Genomic DNA, 18,822 nt, shown 5'->3' with positions numbered 1-18,822 from the left:
TTCGGTGGTTCGAACCTACCAGCCGCTGCACAGGAGAAAGATGTGGAAGTCTGCTTCTGTAAAGATTACAGCCTCGGAAACCCTATGGGGCAGTTCGACTCTGTCCTGCAGGGTCGCTATGGGTTGGAATCGACTCGATGGCAGTGGGTGTGGTTTGGTGGTAAATATACCTGTAGTGGGCATTGGTGGCTCCGTGGTAGAAGTCTCGCCTTCTATGCAGGAGATTTGGGTTCAATTCCCAGCCATTGCACCTCATGCACAGCCACTGCCCATCTGTCAGGTTTCAGCAGCGCATTTAGAATAAGACAGACTAGGAGTAAAGGCCTGGCAATGCACTTTCAAAAAATCAGCCATTGAAAACCCTACAGATCACAATGGTCGGATTACTTCGTATGTGGATTCGCCATGAGTTGGGGACCAACTCAACGGCAGCTAACAACCAATATATATGTAATGAAACATTTGCCACTTCTACAGTCGTCACACGTACACTTCAGTGACTTTAACTTCTGTTCCTCATGTCGCTCAACCCTCCCCCTTATCCGTTCCCCATATTTTCCATCATTCCTCTATTTTGTAAAAAGGACTTGCAAACAGCTGCTGAAGTAAAGGGTCTATCAGCCTTCCCCTCTCCTTTCCCATCACTCCGGGTTTCAACCCATCACCCAGCAGTCGCACCCAAAATTACCATCAAGGACTTGTGTTCCTGCACTTGAGAGTCTACGTAGAGGCTCCCGATAGAGACACCCTGTGTGATGAACTGTTTCCCTAATAAAGCCCTAAATTTCAGCCCCATAACCTGCCACCTGAGTAATGAGCAAAGCTGTGGCAACCGGTAATGCTCTCCGAAGACGCCTCCTGCGTGCTGGAGCCCAAGACCAGCCAAGCACACCCGCCCGCCCGCCAATCCATCCATCAGCTTTTGCTGCCGCCACTGTAAGTCAACGGGATAGCGGCAGACAGCTGTCAGAGATGAAGCAGGGCATCAGGGAAGGAGCTTAATGAAATTTTATTTTGAAAATATGGCAAGAGTCTAAGGCACTTCAAATACTTAAATACATACAGGATCAAAGTACATGTGACAAGGTGGAAGGGACTCCATAAATACACAGACAGCTACACTAAGTTTCCCTAGAGGCAAACGCAGAGCCAGTTCCTCTAGCAGAGTTCAGCCGTCAGCATTCGACACAGGTGGGGCTGTGCAATTATTCATAAAAATACGGTCGTGTGACATGTAGTTCTGCACGTCTTTAGCTACTATGGAATATAAAGGTTGAAAATACTGTGTCAACTTTATATAGATACCTCTTATATAAAAAGTCCTAGCATACGTCCACCTAGAGAAAAAACCAACTGCCGAGGGCTCCTTTTGAGAATTTCATACTTTTGCAGAGTTCCAGCTTCCATTTTAAACCACAAACCCACCAGGCGGGGCCCAAGATGCCGATGGCCAAGGTCATCTCACCTTTGTTACTTAAAAATGTAAAGACAACAGAAGAATCCTCCTGGAATGGAGTTTTGGAGGAGTTTTCCGATGGCCCTACATTCAGTACATATAAATATCGGTGGAAAATGAAGGTATCCCGATGGCAGTGGGAACCCATCACTGCTTGGGGGTGGAGAGTGTTCCTCAGTTGCCCGCTCCAGTCAGGTTACAATTCCCTCCTACTGTACACAACAGAGCAGAGACTCAACTGCAACAGACTCGGGGTAAGGTGTGTCCTGCACAGACGGCAGCTGGCCAGAAGGGGGCGCTGGGTGCCCTGCTTGGCCATCTTCTGCAGCGGCTTCCACTTGGAAAGCTTCTCCTTCAGCCCTCGGCTTTGTGTATTCCGTTTGCTGGTGACCTCAGGCCCGAGATGAATACATTCAGATCTGTCACCGCAAACAGGAACACTTAGCAGCTCTTTGGTGGCACATCCGTGGAGGGCTACGTGCACATAATCAGTCAAAGGAGCCTCGGTGGGTGGGGCCGGGAGACGCCTTCCTTCCAAGCCTAGGAGTGCCCTAGAGACCAGGAAAGGAAAAAATGGGGGGTTAATAAGTGACCTTGGAGTCCCTGGGCAGTGCATGTAGTGGACATGCTTGGCTAACCAAAAGGTTGGAGGTTCGCATCCATCCGGAGGTGCCTCCGAAGAAAGGCCTGGTAATCTACTTACAAAAAATCAGCCACTGAAAACACTATAAGCCATTGAGGGTAGATGAACCCCCAAAACTACTGCCTTGAGATAATCCTTAAACCAAACGATAGCTCAGCTGAACTAGTAAAGAATGTCTGCCTTAAGTATTGTGCTCTTTTAAAGAATTATCGACATAAGACCAAACTGACAACGGCAACTCGAAAGATTGGACAGGAACCTCGGGGGGCAGTGAGTTTATGTTAATGGGGGAGGAACAACTCGGAAAAGGAGGGTGAGAATGGTTGCACAACTGGAAGAAGGTCATCCGTGTCAATGAATTGTACATGGTGGAATTGTTCAATTGCTGTATGTTCTGCTGTGTATATTCTCAACAAGAAGTTTAAAAAAAGAAAAAAACTTGGCAAAAAACTCCCCAAAACATATTTTACATCACTGTGAGTACACTACCTCCCTCCACGTGAAACAGAAGTTTCACCAAAAAATACGCAGAATTAGGTGTATTGCATTCTGATAATTTATTTTGTGCTAATAACTGGTAAACTGATTTTGATTTAAAAAGAGAGAGAGAGAGAGAGAAGAAACCGTATGAAGCAGTTCTACTCTGACACACGTGGGGTTGCCACGAGTCGGAGTCAGCGCCACACCTGGCCTGGTCACGTGACCTCAGGCAGCTGTGTCCTACGTGACACAGGACTCGGTCCACCACAGCTGCCAACCGCCGGTGAGCCAGAGCCCAGAGAGCTGCGGCTGAGGACCCCCAGCAGTGCCCTCCCACTGTTCTAGGGCGGCCCCTTCCCAGTCAGAGTGGGTTCTCAGATGTGAGCATAGGATGACACATTTTCAGGAGAGGATGCCGGGGAAATGGGTGATATGCATCCTCTGGCCTCTTTCCTGAGCGCAGTAATGTTTAAGTAAAATATAAACAGTGATGTGTCTCTAACGCACCTGGCTCTCACCAACAGCCTTGGTTAAAATTCACCCCCAGAGACATTGCCAACACACTGGTTCACATTTTGCCTGCCATGCTGCTTCATTTTAAAGAGACGGTTCCAGTCCCTTTATTTTTCTTATTGCGGTAAATACATACGTAATAAAACCAACCCCCTGCCTCTTGCAGAGCCAGGAGAGCTCCAGTGGTGCAGATAGCTAAGCTCTCGGCTGTTAACTGAAAGGTTGAAGGTTTGAGTCCACCCAGAGGCTACCCACTCTCTGCTTTGTGGAAAATGCCAGGAACACGGCAGCCTGGATGCGTGTGCTCAGGGTGCCCACTGGGACAGTTCTGCTGGGAATAAAAATCTCCGTGTGACAGACGAGAGCTCTGTCTTCTAAGGACAAGCAGGGCTGACCCTCAGTGCCCTGGCCTTCGGGTGGGCAAACAACCATTACCTCCTAAGTTGCAGACTCAAAATTTCATTTCCAGAACCTCATAAAGCCCGTGCCTCCTGTCAGTTCCGGGTGGAAGGGGGCCCACCCATCTGGGGGACTTCAGCCTATTTACAAAGGCCAAACATTCGGCACTGACCGGAGACTGGGCCTTTGCGAAGTTGACGTGGGCGTAGAGAAGAACCGCGATGTCCTTGTGTCCTGCCTCCAGGGCTATGGAGAGCGCAGTGCTGCCATCCTGAAGGTGGAAAGAACAAGCTGCGGTGGGTTTCCGAAACTTCCAGACAGCCAAAAGGCGGAAGAGCAAAACTCCTTCTAGCAGTTGACCAGGTTCCCAAATGTCCATCTAACCATCTGTTCAGTCCTTAGGAAACCGAGACCTCAGAGTGCTGGGCAGAGTCCCCGAGTGGTAAAAATCGTTAACGTGCTCGGCCGCTAACTGAAAGGCTGGAGGTTTGAGTCTACCCAGGGATGCCTCGGAAGAAAGGCCTGTGATCTACTTCTGAAAACCCAGCCATTGAAAACCCCATGGAGCACAGTTCTACCCTGACATGCAGGGACTGGAGCCGACGCGAGTGCAATGGGTTTTTAACGTAACCGTTTGCACGTGGTAGGTATGGTGTGTGTTCTGCTTCACACTCAGGTAAAGATTTTGATGTGTTTGTCTGTACACTGTCCAGCTGGGCAGTGAATGGGGGTGGCCTGGATGGCAGCACAAATGTATGAGGAGAATAAGAGGGGCAGAACTCACAGGGGCCCCTCCCTGCGCCCCCCCAGTCCTCTGGCACGGAGGTCCCGAGGTGGTGACGGCTTACGTTGTCCTCCAGGTGGCCGCTGCAGCCCGGCTGGGCCAGCAGCAGCTTCACGATCTCCACGTGTCCGTGCTCACTGGCGCACATCAGGGCCGTGGAGCCCTCGTCGTCCTGGATGTTGACGTCGGCCCCGCAGGCCAGCAGGCCCTTCACCATGTCTATGCGCCCGTGACTGACCGCCAGCATGAGGGCCGTCTGTCCCGCCTGTGCGGAGACAGAACACTGACATCAGAGGACACGTGCAGGCCTGGCAGGGCCGGGCCTGCAGCGGGGCTGTGCTGGGGGCAGCAGGAGGGTCGGGACGTGGGATCACTGGGGCAGGGGTGGCAGGAAGGAGACTCACTTCTGGTGAGCTGTGAGCTAAGGAAGGTCCCTGTGTGGTGCAAACGGCTTGTGCTCAACTACTAGCCTAAAGGTTGGTGGTTCAAACCCATCCAGAGGTGCCTCAGAGGAAAGGCCTGGCAATCTGCTTCTGTAAAGATTTTGCTGTTGTTGGGTGCTGCTGAGTCAATTCTGACTCGTAACGGCCCTACAGAACAGAGTAGAACTTCCCTGTAGGGTTTTCTAGGCTGTGATCTTTATGGGAACAGATCGCCAGGTTCTCCCACAGAGCTGCTGGTAGGTTCAAACCACCAACTTTTAATTTCGCAGCTGAGCGCTTAACCACTGCGCCACCAAGTCTCCTTTCTGTAATAGATAACAGCCAAGAAAACCCCATGGAGCGGTTCTACTCTGTAACACGTGGGGTTGCCATGAGTTGGAATGGACTCGACAGCAATAGGTTTGGTTTTGAGTTTTTCGTTACGAGCTAAGTAAAACCAAAAAAGCCAAACCCGTTGCCATCGAGTCGATTCCGACTGATAGCAACCCCATATGACAGAGTAGAACTGCCCCATAGGGTTTCCAAGAAGCTGCTGGTGGATTCAAACTGCCAACTATTCGGTTAGCAGCCGAGCTCTTAACCACTGCGCCACCAGAGCCAAACGAGCTAAGTAAGACTGTAAAGTAATGAGAAGCTAGTTCACCTTAGCTTGGAGGATCTTATTCTAGAAAGGAGCTGGCAAGTTCGGATGTTTAAAATTCACACTGTGAACATGTCTGGACCAGGGACATGCTGTGCCTGGCACGAGGCTCTAGATACAGAGACATTCAAGAAGCAACAGACACGGCGTGTGACGGGGCGCCCCCGCGGTCTTGTACATACAGGCAGATTCACACAGCTCCGACAAACCGCTCCACACAGAGGAAACTCAGGGCAAAGGGGGAGAAGTTTCTGATTCAAAATGTAAACAGATATGCCACGGGTGTGTGTGGACAAGGACGATCAGGCAGCCACGTGAACTGGGGTGGGCCAGTGAGCAGCCAGCGTCGTGGGAAGGGAGCGGACCGGGCCACACGGTCAGCATGCACAACAGACCTGCCACTCAGCTGCTTCTGTTATTGGTGGTGAAGGAATTTGGAAAAGGATACAATGTGATGAACATAACCAGTGTCACTGAGAACTGTACACCTACAAATGTTTTGTTATATATATTTCTGCCCCAATTCAAAGACAAACAACAAGAAACCAGGCCTGTCTGCTGCCCGCCGCCGGGAGCAGCTCTAGTGGGCACGGGACACAAGCCCGCTGACCTGGCTGGCTTTCGCATTCACGTCCCCGCAGGCAAAGAGTTCTTCTACGATTCTCATGTCCTTCTCGGCCTCCACGGCGGCCAGCGCTGCGAGCATGATGGGGGTATACCCCGCCTTGTTCTGGTGGTCCACGTTACACACGTCTGCAAAGAAACACGGCCAGACTTCATCTCACTGACTCTGGACACATCGTCAGGAGGGACCAGTCCCTGGAGAAGGTTATCATGCTTGCTAAAGTAAAGGGTCAGCGAAAAAGATGGAGACCCTCAACAGGATTGACACAGTGGCTGCAACAATGGGCTCAAGCCTAACTATTGTGAGGATGGTGCAGGGCCGGGCAGTGTTTGGTTGTTATATGTGGGGTCGCCAGGAGTTGGAGCTGACTCAACGGCACCTAACCAGAAGACGCCATCTCGCAATAGCAGCAATTATGCATCTGAACTCAAGGTGTGCTATTTGAAGAGCCCAGTCAGGGGGCATCAAAGGCCAACAGTGATTTGAAAGGAAATGTTAGAGATGTTTTTACACCAAAGAGACAAAAAAAAAAAAAAAAATTTCTTTTCCCTTATTTCATCAAACCTGAAGCAACAGAAGCTTGTTTGGGGTGATGAGAAAGTTCTGGAAAAAAGGTCAGCGGTTCGAACCCACCAGCTGCTCCGCAAGAGAGAGATGTGGCAGTCTGCTTCCGTAAAGATCATAGCCTTGGAAACCCTATGGGGCGGTTCTACCGTCCCACAGGGTCACTAGAAGTCAGAATTGACTCAATGGCAACGGGTATGGGTATATTTTACCACAATTAAAAGCAAAACAAAAGTGATTTGGGGACTCTATGTACCACTAGCCTGGTCCGTTTGAACAGAGAGTTAACAGTTCACTGTCTCAGGGGGACCCTTCTGCGGACCACTCCTTCACTGCACATTTCACACATCTGCCGGGTATATTCTGGGATGGCAACTCCCATTTATAGACAAGAATGTTCACTCATGGCTATAGTTAGATACAGAAATGATGCTTTCTTTATTCCATGGAGTCCCCAGTAACAGAGTGCGTTTAGGAAGGAAGGGTGCTAATTCCATGAGAAGCCATTACGTGGCTTTGCTCCGTCCCCAGCTGACGAAACTCCCACCTTTGCAAGGTAGCTGTGTGGTGGTTGCACAGCAGGGACAAACCAAGTGGCCCACCCCTCTCTGACCTGTGACTCGGGCCCTCCGGCAGCACCTGCCCCCGAGAGCTCCCCAGCCCTGCCAGCGTCATTCCACTCAGGAGGGCCCCTGAGCCGCCTTCACCACAGGGATACCCCTTGCCTGGACGCAGCTGCACTGCAGTGAGAAGATCCCCAAACCTTCACCTCAAAACAGACCTGGCATCTGTGCCTCCCGGTTCTGTGTCAGCTCGTGCCTCTCACCAGTGACTCAGAACCAAACGCTGCTGCAGCCTGCGAATCGGCAGTGAACGGACCTAAGCGTGCTCACAGAATCCCCGGGGGTTACCAGGAAACCCCCAGGGCATTCCGGCTGTCTGAACAACAGCACCAAAAATCCTTCGCTCCCTTTGGAGTCTTGTCTAGCCTTGTCTCAGCCCCAAACAGGAGTCTCAAAACTCAAAGGCCGGGCTGGTAACACAAAAGAGGTAATATGGGTCGGATTTACGAAAAAGCCCCTACCATCCTACATTGTATAACCTGGCTACTGCTCGGCTTGACAGCGGTCCCTGGAGAAGTCAGTCCTAGTATTACCAGATCCCCGATTCCTGTAACAGAAGCCAGAAACCTGGATTTTGTGAGAATATCTCAGTTTTCGATGTCGGCAGTACATTTTTTTTTAACCCCCCTAAAAGAAGACCTCAGGGGTGGATCATCCAGCCTCTGGCTGGAGGGGGGACTCGGCGGCCACGTACCCGCGTCCAGGAGCAGCTTCACTATCTCGAAGTTGGAGTGCGACACACTGTAGTGCAAGGCCGTGTTGCCGTTGCCGTCGGCCATGTTGATGACGTGGCGCAGGACGTCTGGGGAGATGGCCTCGAAGGCGGCGATGTAGTCCCCCACCATGGCCGGCACGGCCGACTTCTGACTGGACACACGGAACCACTCATGCTGGAGGGTGTTCAGGCAGAACCGCTGCCAAGGACAACACGGTGGCCGTCAGCGCACCTGTTTATAGACTTTGCTGGGCCTGGCCCCGGCTCAAGGAACCAGGCCTTTTATAGTCAAAGTGTCTGCACTTAGAATTTGCTTTCTCAAACAACAAATGAAACCCAGCACCCTGAGAGAAGCTGGGACACCCCTCCCCATTTTAAACTACACGGACATTCTGTTGTTGGGTGCCGTTGAGTCGATGCCAACTCATAGCAACCCCATGGGACAGAGCAGAACTGCCCCATAGGGTTTTCCAGGCTGTAACCTTTACAGGAGCAGATCACCAGGTCTTTCTCCCACAGAGCAGCCTCTAGGTTCAAACTGCTGACCTTTCAGTTAGCCGCCGAACACTTAACCACTTCACCACCAGCGCTCCTTTCTCTTAACATAATAATAAAACCAAGCCGGTTGCTCTCAAGTCGATTCTGGCTCACAGTCACCCTACAGGACAGAGTAGAACTGTCCTGTAGTGTTTCAAAGGCTGCAATCTTTACGGGGGCAAATCGCCAGGCCTTCCTCCTGCAGAGCCGCTGGTGGGTCTGAAGCACTGACCTTTTGGTTAGCATCTGAGCACCTAACCACTGTACCACCAGGGGTCCTAAGTGCACGTAAGCAGCAGTAACCGCAAGCCGACGAGGGCGGGATAATGGTAACCATGTGCTGTGGAGTCAACTCTGACTCACGGCCACCCCAGGCGTGTCAGAGCAGAACCGCGCTCCATGGGATTTTCAATGGCTGATTTTTTGGACATCGATCGCCAGGACTTTCTTCTGAGGCACCTCTAGGTGGACTCAAACTGCCAACCTTTTGATTAGCAGCCGAGCGTGTTAACCCTTTGCATCACCCAGGACTACACATGTATATTCCAACTCCTCCAAAGAAACCAGACTAAGAGAAACTAGGAAGGCCGGGCAATGTACTTCCAAAACTCAGCCAATAGAAACCCTATGGATCCCAAAGGTCTGATACACAACCAATCGCGGTGATGGCACAGGACTGGACAGCGATCTATCCTGTTGTGCGTGGGGTCGCCATGAGTCTGGGGCCAGTCGACAGCAGCTAACAGCAACCATATTACACAGTGATGCCAGCTAACCGTGTGATGGATTTTCACAGTAATCAGGACAGAAGACATTAATTCACCCACACTTAATCATGCTGCGTCCTTCCTATCTCGAGCGACCTTCCCTTTGACTCCTCCCCAGCACTGGGCTGGGAGGCCATGAGCTTGTTGCCAACTTACTTCCCACCCCAATCCAACGTATAACGTCCAGTCTTGGGAAGGGAATGGAAAGCAGGTCTGGAACAAACAGTTTCCATTAGGAGCCTCTCCCCCTGACCATCGGCCCCACTTGGGCTTCCCTGAGGCCGCGGGCATGCGAATGGTGGGGCTGGTTTCACGGCTGAGGCCAGTAGAGCGTGGACCATGTGAAGCTTAACCTGGACTGGGCACAGTGCTGGTGGTGGGGACGCCTGCCAGGCTTTCTCACAGCCTCCTTTTGTCTGAGTTTACCATTCCTTTGCGCAGTGCTTACTCTTTAAAAGTTTTTAAAATGAAGGATCTCTTCCACCTCTAAAATGTGCAGTTAATTAATAGCATTAGTTTGTTACTTATAACGTACATTTCAGGGAAGTAGTGTAATGAAATCACTCATCACTTACTGAGATCTTATTTCAGAGTGGTGGAAACAAAGTTAGAATGAGTGCTATTCACTCCCAGTCGAGGGCTCTTTAGAAAGACTGCGCTAACCTTGTGAGCCCTGGTGCATGGTGGTTAAGCACTCAGCTGCTAACTGAAAGGTTGGTGGTTCAAACCCACCAGCCACTCTTTGGGAGAAAGATGTGGCAATCTGCCCCAGTAAAGATTACAGCCTTGGAAACCCTACGGGGCAGTTCTACTCTGTCCTACAGGGCCGCTTTTGAGTCAGAATTGACTTGATGGCAATGGGTTTGGTTTGGTTATGGGAACCTTGTGGATATTTTAAAGTAAATGAATTGTATACTTTAAAATGGTCAATGTTATGGTATGTGAATTACATCTCAAAAAAAAAAAAAAAGTTTTCAAGTGTATTGAAGAAAGATAAAAAGCCTACGTCAACAACACCAAAACCCAAGAAGCCTTCTCTCTATAGAACGGGTGGGGTCTGGATTGTTGTGTGTCCATCTCTTATCTTCCTGCGACCCACTCAATGGAAAAGTTCCTGGCTAGGAAAGACTTCATCTAAGTTTTTCTTTTCTTCTGCTCACTCTTACAAAGATTTCTATTTCTCCGGAGTCATCACACAGAGGCAAGGGAAATTATGTCCTCCAGGTATCCTAACTCTGTTGTTTTGTTGTTGGTTGCCCTTAAGTCAACTTCTGACACGCAGTGACCCTATGTGTGCAGAGCAGACCTGCTCCATAAGGTTTTTAAGGCTGTGACCTCTCGGAAATAGATCGCCAGGCCTTTCTTCCGAGGCACTTCTGGGCGAGTTCAAACCGCCAACCTTTTGGTTAATAGTCAAGCGCTTAACCATTTGTGCCACCTGGGGACTCTCTAACTCTGTTACTACTAAATAACTGGTATCCTGATATGGTTACAAGGCCCCAGCATTGTGCTCTCATTTCTACTATTTTTTTTTTAAATAATATTTTATTGTGTTCTAGGTGAAAGTTTACCCAGCAAATTAGGTTCCCCTTTAACAATTTTTATACAAATAGTTCCATGCTATTGGTTACTATTTTTACAATGTGTCAGCATTCTCATTATTTCCATTCTGTTTGTTCTGTTTCCATTAATCTAGCTTCCCTGCCCCTCCTTGCCTTCTCATCTTTGATTTTAGGTAAATGTTGACCATTTGGTCTCATATAGTTAACTGTTTAAGAGAGCACATTGCTCATGGACAATATGTTTATTTTATAAGCCAATCTATTATTTAGCTGAAAAGTGACCTGCACAAATAGCTTCAATTCCAAGATTAAAGGGTATCTGAGGACGAGAGTCTCGGGGGTTGCTCTAGTCTCTATTGGTCCAGTAGGTCTGGCCTTATTTTTTTTTTTTTTAGGAATTTGAGTTTTGTTCTACATTTTTCTCTGATTCTATCTAGGATCTTCTATTGTGTCCCTGGTCAGAACGGTCGGCGTGGTAGCCAGGCACCATTTAGTTCTTCTGGTCTCAGGTTAGAAAAGGCTGTGGTTTGTGTGAGCTATTAGTCCCATGGACTAGTTTCTTCTTTAAGCCTTTGATTTCCTTCATTCTCTTTTACTCCATATGAGTAGAGACCAAGAGCTGTATTTAGATGGCCGGTCGCGAGCTTTTAAGACCCCAGATGCTACTCACCAATCTACGATGTAGAACATTATCTTTGTGAACTATGTTATGCCAATTGACTGACCTGTCCCCCGAGACTATGGTCTCAGGCCTTTTGACCCAGTAAACAAATCCCACGAGTTGTCTGGATATGTCTCGGAAGGCTCTGTAACTGTGCACCCTACGTGGTTTGTTATATATATGGATATATACGCAGCGCACCCAAACACGCCTATACATACGCCTACAGTTACACCTACACATGCACGTCTGTTTACTAGCATATGCCTTCCTATATACCTACACGCATCCATATCTACCTACATAAGCACATATTTCTTGGATGTTTTTACCACTGCTGCAAAATTGTGTATGTTATAGCATTTACCAAAATTGTCCCTTTTTCTCGTGTATTTCTTAGGGTCTTTATTTACCTTGGTCAAGTTGTACTGATTTCACCCATATTTGGGATTGCCTTTCCCATCCCCAAAAGTACCAAGTGTCTACTATCTAGAAAGTGTTTCCCCCTCCTTCTTCCTCCCATCCCTGGTAACCAAAGAACTTTGCTTTCTGTGTGTATATTCATTCCGGACTTTTTATAACAGAGGGACCACACAATATTTGTCTTTTTTGTGATTGACTTACTTCACTCAGTACAAAGTCCTCCAGATTGATGTGTGTTTTGTTTTGCGGACTCCTCATTATTCTTTATAGTTGCAAAGTATTCCGCCGTTATGCACGTACCCCCTTTTGTTGATTCATTCATCTGCTGATGGACACTTAGGTTGTTTCCATCTTTTTGTTGTTGTGAATGATGCTGCAATGACCATGTGCGTACATGTATTTCTCCGTGTCACCGCTCTTATTTCTCTAGGATACACACCTAGAGTGGGACTGCTGGATCATATGGTGTTTCTGTCTCTAGCTTGCCGAGGAAGCACCACACTGTTTCCCATAGTGGTTGTATCATTTTACATTCCCACAGCAATGCAGAAGAGTTCCAGTCCCCTCACGACCTTGCCAGCATTTGCTGTTTTCTGTTTTTTTGATCATTGCCATTTTTGCAGGGGTGACATGGTATCTCACTGCAGTTTGATTTGCATCTCTCTAATGGCTAGTAATTGCGAGCATCTTTTCATGTTTCTGTTGGCTGCCTGAATGTCCCCTTTGGTGAAGTGTCTGTTCATGTCCTTTGCCCATTTCTGAGTGGACTGTTTGTCTTTTTGTTGTTGATGAAGTTTTCTACGTATTTTAGAGATTAGACCCTTATCAGATATGCCTTTGCCAAAGATTTTTTTCCCAGTCTGTAGGTTCTCTTTTCAGTCTCTTAGTTTTGATGAGCAGAAGTATTTAATTTTTAGGAGGTCTCAGTTATCTAATTTATCTTCTGTCATTCATGTGTTTTCAGTTTTGTTTGATAGGGGATGTCTAGCTGCCACTCCAAATCCTCCCGTCTGCCAGAACCACCCACCCAAATGATCAACAACTGCTGCTGCTGAGTAGCTCTGTCCCTGTTTCTGGCTTGCTCCCTGCTATATGACTGCCTGGATCCCTATGCCTCTGGTCCTCCTTCCTGCACTTCCCCTCCCTAGATCTGGTTCATGTTCTGCTCACCTTGCTTTGCTTGAGTTTGTCTACATAGTATCTCTGTTTCCTACTGGGGATTCCTGTGGGTTGCCTTCCTGTGCTCCTCACCTGGGAATGCTGCTCGCTTTGTCTCAAGACGGCCACACTGTGCTGGGCTGGCTGGCAGGGTGCCTACAATCTGTAAGTCTCCTCGTTTGCTGTTTTCATTCAGTTTCTTCCTCCCTTCAGTGTTCACTCTAATTCTTCATCCTTCCGTTTGCTGTTCTGGGTTCCCAGATTGTCATCTGTATCTATTTCACTTAGGTTTTCAGTTTTTTGTTGTTGTTGTAGGGGGACAGCATGGTGTGTGTGACTAAGCTGCCATCCTGGGCCGTCCTCTGTATTACTTTTTCCAGCAAAATTCTTTAAATACTTTTTCACTGAATGAAAACTCAATCCATTAAGATGTTCTGATTACCGAGCAACCCCACGCCAGGTGATTTGGGGAACAGAGAAATGTCAAGTCCTCCTGGGGACCATATAACCTCATATTGTGAGACGGGCAAGAGAAACAGCCTATGATGGCTATAGAAAATGGGTCCTCAGACACTAGCCCTATATCCGTCAATATTCAGGTTAAACCTGGAGGGCAATAGGAACACGGTTTTTACTGTTTGTGACCCAGGTACAGCCCTACATTTGGCTTGCAGTTCTGTGTCTCTCCCAGGCCAGGCATCTTAGTTAGTATTTCCTTCTGTATCTTTTGGGCTTTATATACTGGTTCAAACCCCTGCTGAAAATTTGCATTTCCACCCCAGATATACTGAATCGGAATCTACATTTTAAACAAGACCCCCTGGTGATTCTTATGTATAACTTCCTGGGAACTTGTTAGAAATGCAAATTCTCTCAGCAGGGGCTCAAACCAGAACAAATGGATTGGAAACCCTGGTGTCTTCACGGCCATGTTCCTTCTTCAGCACCCTAATTGAATGTCAAGGCTCAGCTAGCTTTGATGAATTTAAGTTTCTATAGCAATGTAAACAAATATGGGAAGAAACCATAAGTTAAAAAAATGATGCTATGTACTGCACTATTACGCAAAAATACACATCCTCCATATGTGTTTGCCAACTGCGCCTGCTCGTGAGGTTATTTCCGTAAGCGCTGCTATGCCAATTTTTTTCCCCATGTTGCTGTTAAAAAAATTAGCATAGTGTGCTTACAAAAATACCTTGCAGGCAGAGGGCAAGGTCAGCAAACAGACCTAGAAGGCTCGCGTTATTTGCATAAAAATATGGCAATAGTGCAATATGATTGAGTTGGGTTTAGTTGGGATAAAGTCCCTGGGTGGCGTAAATGGTTAAGTGCTTGGCTATTAATGGAAAGGTTGGTGGCTCGAATCTGCCCAGAGGTGTCTTAGAAGAAAGTCCTGGTAATCTACTTCCAAAAAATCAGTCACTGAAAACCCTATGGAGCATAGTTCTACTCTGACACACATGGGGTTGTCTTGAGTCAGATTTGACTCAACAGCAACTTTTTTTCTTTAGTTGGGATAAACAAGAACCTGGGCCAGTAGTCAAGGTACATATAATCTAGTCCCAGCACTAACTAGGAGCTGTCACTATAGACAAAACATGTAATCTTTAGGCCCTCAGTTAAAACAGGCTGGACTGGAACAGAGTAGCCCCCAGGAACACGCAGCCACGCATGTCTGCCCACGCCTGTGACAAGCATGCCAGGGAGCCACTATCTTCAGACTGGGTTTGACACACAAGAGGAAAACAATCTGTCCTTCCAGATAATTCCTAACTCCCTTCTAGTCCAAACCATTTTGCTTTCACATAGCTCTATAATCCCGTGAGCCTCGTAAATCAACATTTCCACCCACTGCAGACTTAATTTATGCAGCATGAAGTGTCGATATATTAAATCTGCTGTTAACACGCAAAGACTCAAATGTGCCTTTCTATCCAAATCCCTGTGAAGAGCTACATTTTCTCAATGCACCGAAGACAGAGCTGTCAGCTGCAGAGCTGGTCTGGCTTAAGAGAGAAGCTGCATGTTAAAATTTCACCAACGCACAAGACAGCAGCGGAGTTGGCAGCGGTGCCAGATGAACCATCATCACAGAAATATTTATCTGTCCTTATGTTATGATCCCCAAGGCAACCCTCAGCCTCTCTGGTGTTTGCCTCTGAATCTCGCAAACAGCGAGAAGAAGCCAAGTGCAGTTCTTCTCCTGTTTAAAAATAGTGGCAGCCTGCATTGCACACGGGAACATAATATGCAGTTTCATCACTGACAGGAACACAGACTTTGGCTCAGATAGGTTTCTTTTAAAAACACACGCTAGCTTGAAAGCAATGCTGGGAGTCGGCTCCCTGGCTCACAAGGTTCCGAAAACAGATGCAGAACACGCAGAAAGACGACAACGGACTGCAATTAACCCTTCCTCCTCCCCTCCCAAGGAGCCCTGATGGCGCAGTGGTTAAGTGCTCGGCTGCAAACCGAAAGGTTGGCGGTTTCAACCCACCAGCTGCTCTGAGGGACAAAGACGTGGCAGTCTGCTCGTGTAAAGATTACAGCCTTGGAAACCCTATGCGGCAGTTCTACTCTGTCCTATAGGGTCGCTGTGAGTTGGAATCGACTCGATGGCAATGGGTACCGTACCCTCCCTCCCAGCTGCAACGACACACTCACAGATGCCTCCGTTCCAAGAAAAGTGCAGGCTGGGGCGGGGCTCTCCAGGCTGGGCCGAGGGCAGTGATCACAGGGTGGTCTGTGAGCTTAACAGCAGCTGCACGCTCGGCCCATGTGAGCCAGCAACCACAGCCCAGGGGCAGCTGCAGAGCCTGGACAACTGTGCCCACTGGGCACTTGGTACAGCCTGGGACAGTGTCCGTAGGTCCGACTCACCATATCTTTGCTGGTCAAAGTTTTGGGGTCATGTATATTATTTTTCAGTAAGTTGCATGCAGACAACATCTTTTCACTTAATTCGTACCTAAAAGGGGGAAAAAAGATAAAAGAAACAGAACTGATGATTGGCCACAAAAGGAAAGTCATTTTTATACTCATCTCTATATCAGGCCTGGTGGCGCAGTGGTTAAGAGCTTGGCTGCTAACCAAATAGTTGGCAGTTTGAATCTACCAGCCGCTCCTTGGAAACCCTATGGGGCAATTCTACTCTGTCTATGGGGTTGCTATGAGTCAGAATCAACTTGATGGCAATGGGTTTGGTTTTTTTTTTTTTTGTTTTTTTTTTTTTAGTTTGGTTTTTAAAAGACAAGCCAAGCTAGGCAGGTCCTGGTGGGGGAAGGTGCTCGGCTGGACGTGGCCTCAGCATTCGAGGACCCATGCTGCCATCAATGCCAGCCCCTCCAGCCAGGGCTCAGGGCCTCTGCATGAGGGCAGCTTTCCGATTCACCACTTTTGGCCTTTGTGATGATATGAATTAACAATTGGAGCTTTTTTGCTCCTTTTGTTCTAAGTTCTTCAAACTATTTTTACTCTTAAGTGCTTGACCAGGTCTGAATTCCCGTCTACCCAATATGCTAACCCGTAAATCACACATCTGCAACCACACGCGGTGTCATGAGAAGTGTTGGCTGAACCCACATGAAAAAATAAACCTAAAGATCAGATGACATATGGTATATATGTTATACTCAATAAAACTGTTAAAAAATCAGAGGACAAGATCCTGAGCCATTTGACGACACTGGCAAACATAAACTGAGCCACTTACCTTGTGTTAGTTAATGTGGTTAAACTTTCATTTGCCAAGTTAAATAGAGGTGAGTTTTTGGAGGTGTTCTGTTCATACTTTTCATAGTGAAAAACCATACTGAGGCGCTATCCTATTCTCTCCTGCTTTACAAGCATCAATTCCATTTTGCCAATGGACTTCACATTACAGCATTTTTGGGTACGTGTTTCAACTTACTAGGGCTTTTATTTCATATTTCATTTCAGCTGCTATTTATGATAACCCCAAATCCAGCCTTGTGGTGTTCCCGATCACCCAGTGGGCAACAAAATATAGACATGTGACCAACAGACAGCATCTTTACAGTAAAGCCATCTTTGGCTGAGGCCCAGAAAACCGTTCCTCCCTCACACAGTGATCCTGTAGTAACAGGACTGCCATTGCCTCAACATAAAATACAGCCTGAGACTTTAAAAAAAGGTGTGCTGGTCACCAAGAAATCCCAGTATGTCCTTCAGTACAAGGTGGGGGGTTCAAACCATGGAAACTTTAGTGACGCTTACCAGTTCTGAATGGAATTGCTGGGTGCCACAAACAGTTAAGGGCTTGACAACTAACCCAAAAGTTGGTGTCTGAACCTACCCAGAGGCACCTCGGAAGAAAGGCCTGGCAATCTGCTCCTGAAAGGTCACAGTCTTGAAAACTATGGAGCCCAGTTCTACTCTGCAACATATGGGGTCGACAGGAGTCAGATGGATTCCATGGCAACTGGTACTAGTTTTGTGGATGGCAGTTCCACATTTAAAATTAGATAGCAAAAGAAGTTTCAAAAAAAAAGGTGACCAGGTATCAAGCCATTCTCCAGGATCTCAGAGAGCCCTGGCGTTATCACGCTTTGCAATTCTGTTTACCAGCAGCATGAAAAGATGCGTAAACCTCTGAGGAACAGACAAAGGTTAGTTTTCCTTTAAAAGATCAAACAAACAGATGGGATTGCAGAATCTCCTGACTCTACTGCCAAAGTCCGTTCACCGTGGGAGGGGCCAGGGAGGGGAGGGAAAGGTACCACACCTCTCTCTGATTTCCACCTTCTCAGGTTCCCATTCTTGAACCTGCATTTCAGCTTCCACCCTGGCGGACTTGAAACCTTCCACATTAATGGCCCGGTGCGCTTCTGCCATTGCCCGTGAGTCTTCGTCCTCCTCGTCCTCCTCTTCCTCCTCGTCCTCAGGAGGGCACTCGATGACGTCATCTTCGTCATCTGACTCGGAGGAAGAGCTTCCATCCGAGCCCGAATCATCACTGGAAGTTGTCTCATACCTAGGTGGCAATTGGGATTTCAGGAGGTGCAAGGTGTACCCGTAAAGACCCAGCGACACTTAGAAATTGCCATGAGGGGAAAAGCTGTGACCTGACTCCTGAAATGTCACCAGTGGTTACAGACCCTGCACTCAGGAGTTCAACGTAGTCTACTGAAATGCTGAGTGGCTCTGACTGGGAGGTCCTCGGCAGTGCAAGCGATTAACATGCTCAGCTGCTAACCAAAACGCTGGAGGAGTTCACCCAGAGGCACCTTGGAAGAAAGGCCTGGCGATCTACCTCTGAAAAATCAGCCACTGAAAACCCTCTGGAGCCCAGTTCTACTCTGACACACATGGGGCGCCATGAGTCAGGATGGACTCAGCAGTAACTGCTGGTGATGATGGTTTTGGGTGGGTTCTGACTTAAAAGGGACAACCCAGGGTAGCAACCAGTGTCATGTCACTTGTGAAAACAAATCAGGGCACCCCGGGCTTAGTATAAACCAAGGGGACACTTAAAGGAAACCAGGTCTGCAGTTGCTCAATTTTTATCTCTGTTCCCTTTTTTTTTTTTAATCTTCCTATTTTGCTCCATTAATCCTCACAGTGCCAAGATGAACAGATTACATAAGTACCAACAGTCCCTCTGGTGTTTGCCCTCAGAACCTCCTGGGCCACCTCACCTGATGGAACCTTTAAGATTTCGGAAGCAGTCACCACCAGGCTGAGCCTTTCCGGCAGACTTTACTACAAACAGAATCTCAGCTAACTTTGCATTACTGCTCTCTTCCGGAGGTCATGTACTGATTCATTGATTCATTGCTTTGGTTCAGTTGTAGAAGGGCAGACAAG

General features: G+C 48.0%; 1 protein-coding gene across 5 annotated transcripts in view; it reads right to left on the bottom strand.

Moving 5' to 3' along the window:
• Positions 1–1,858: 1,858 nt before the first annotated feature.
• Positions 1,859–18,822, bottom strand: part of KANK1 (KN motif and ankyrin repeat domains 1) — a 36,621-nt gene continuing 19,657 nt past the window's right edge. For 3 of the 5 annotated variants that reach the window (XM_004373466.2, XM_004373465.2, XM_023728569.1), the window contains 7 exons: positions 17,741–17,989; positions 15,877–15,964; positions 7,865–8,084; positions 5,969–6,111; positions 4,340–4,540; positions 3,664–3,762; positions 1,859–2,007 (listed from right to left, as the gene is read on the bottom strand). In XM_004373466.2, the coding sequence (XP_004373523.1) occupies positions 1,945–2,007; positions 3,664–3,762; positions 4,340–4,540; positions 5,969–6,111; positions 7,865–8,084; positions 15,877–15,964; positions 17,741–17,989 (1,063 nt within the window). In that variant the 3' untranslated portion in view covers positions 1,859–1,944. The remainder of the gene's footprint in view (positions 2,008–3,663; positions 3,763–4,339; positions 4,541–5,968; positions 6,112–7,864; positions 8,085–15,876; positions 15,965–17,740; positions 17,990–18,822) is intronic. The other 2 variants (XM_023728570.1, XM_023728571.1) reach the window with 1 other exon arrangement.

Source organism: Trichechus manatus, unplaced genomic scaffold (assembly GCF_000243295.1).
Source record: "Trichechus manatus latirostris isolate Lorelei unplaced genomic scaffold, TriManLat1.0 scaffold00025, whole genome shotgun sequence".
Taxonomy (NCBI): domain Eukaryota; kingdom Metazoa; phylum Chordata; class Mammalia; order Sirenia; family Trichechidae; genus Trichechus; species Trichechus manatus.
Note: the sequence above shows the minus strand (reverse complement) of the source record. Positions and strands in the feature narration are given on the sequence as shown.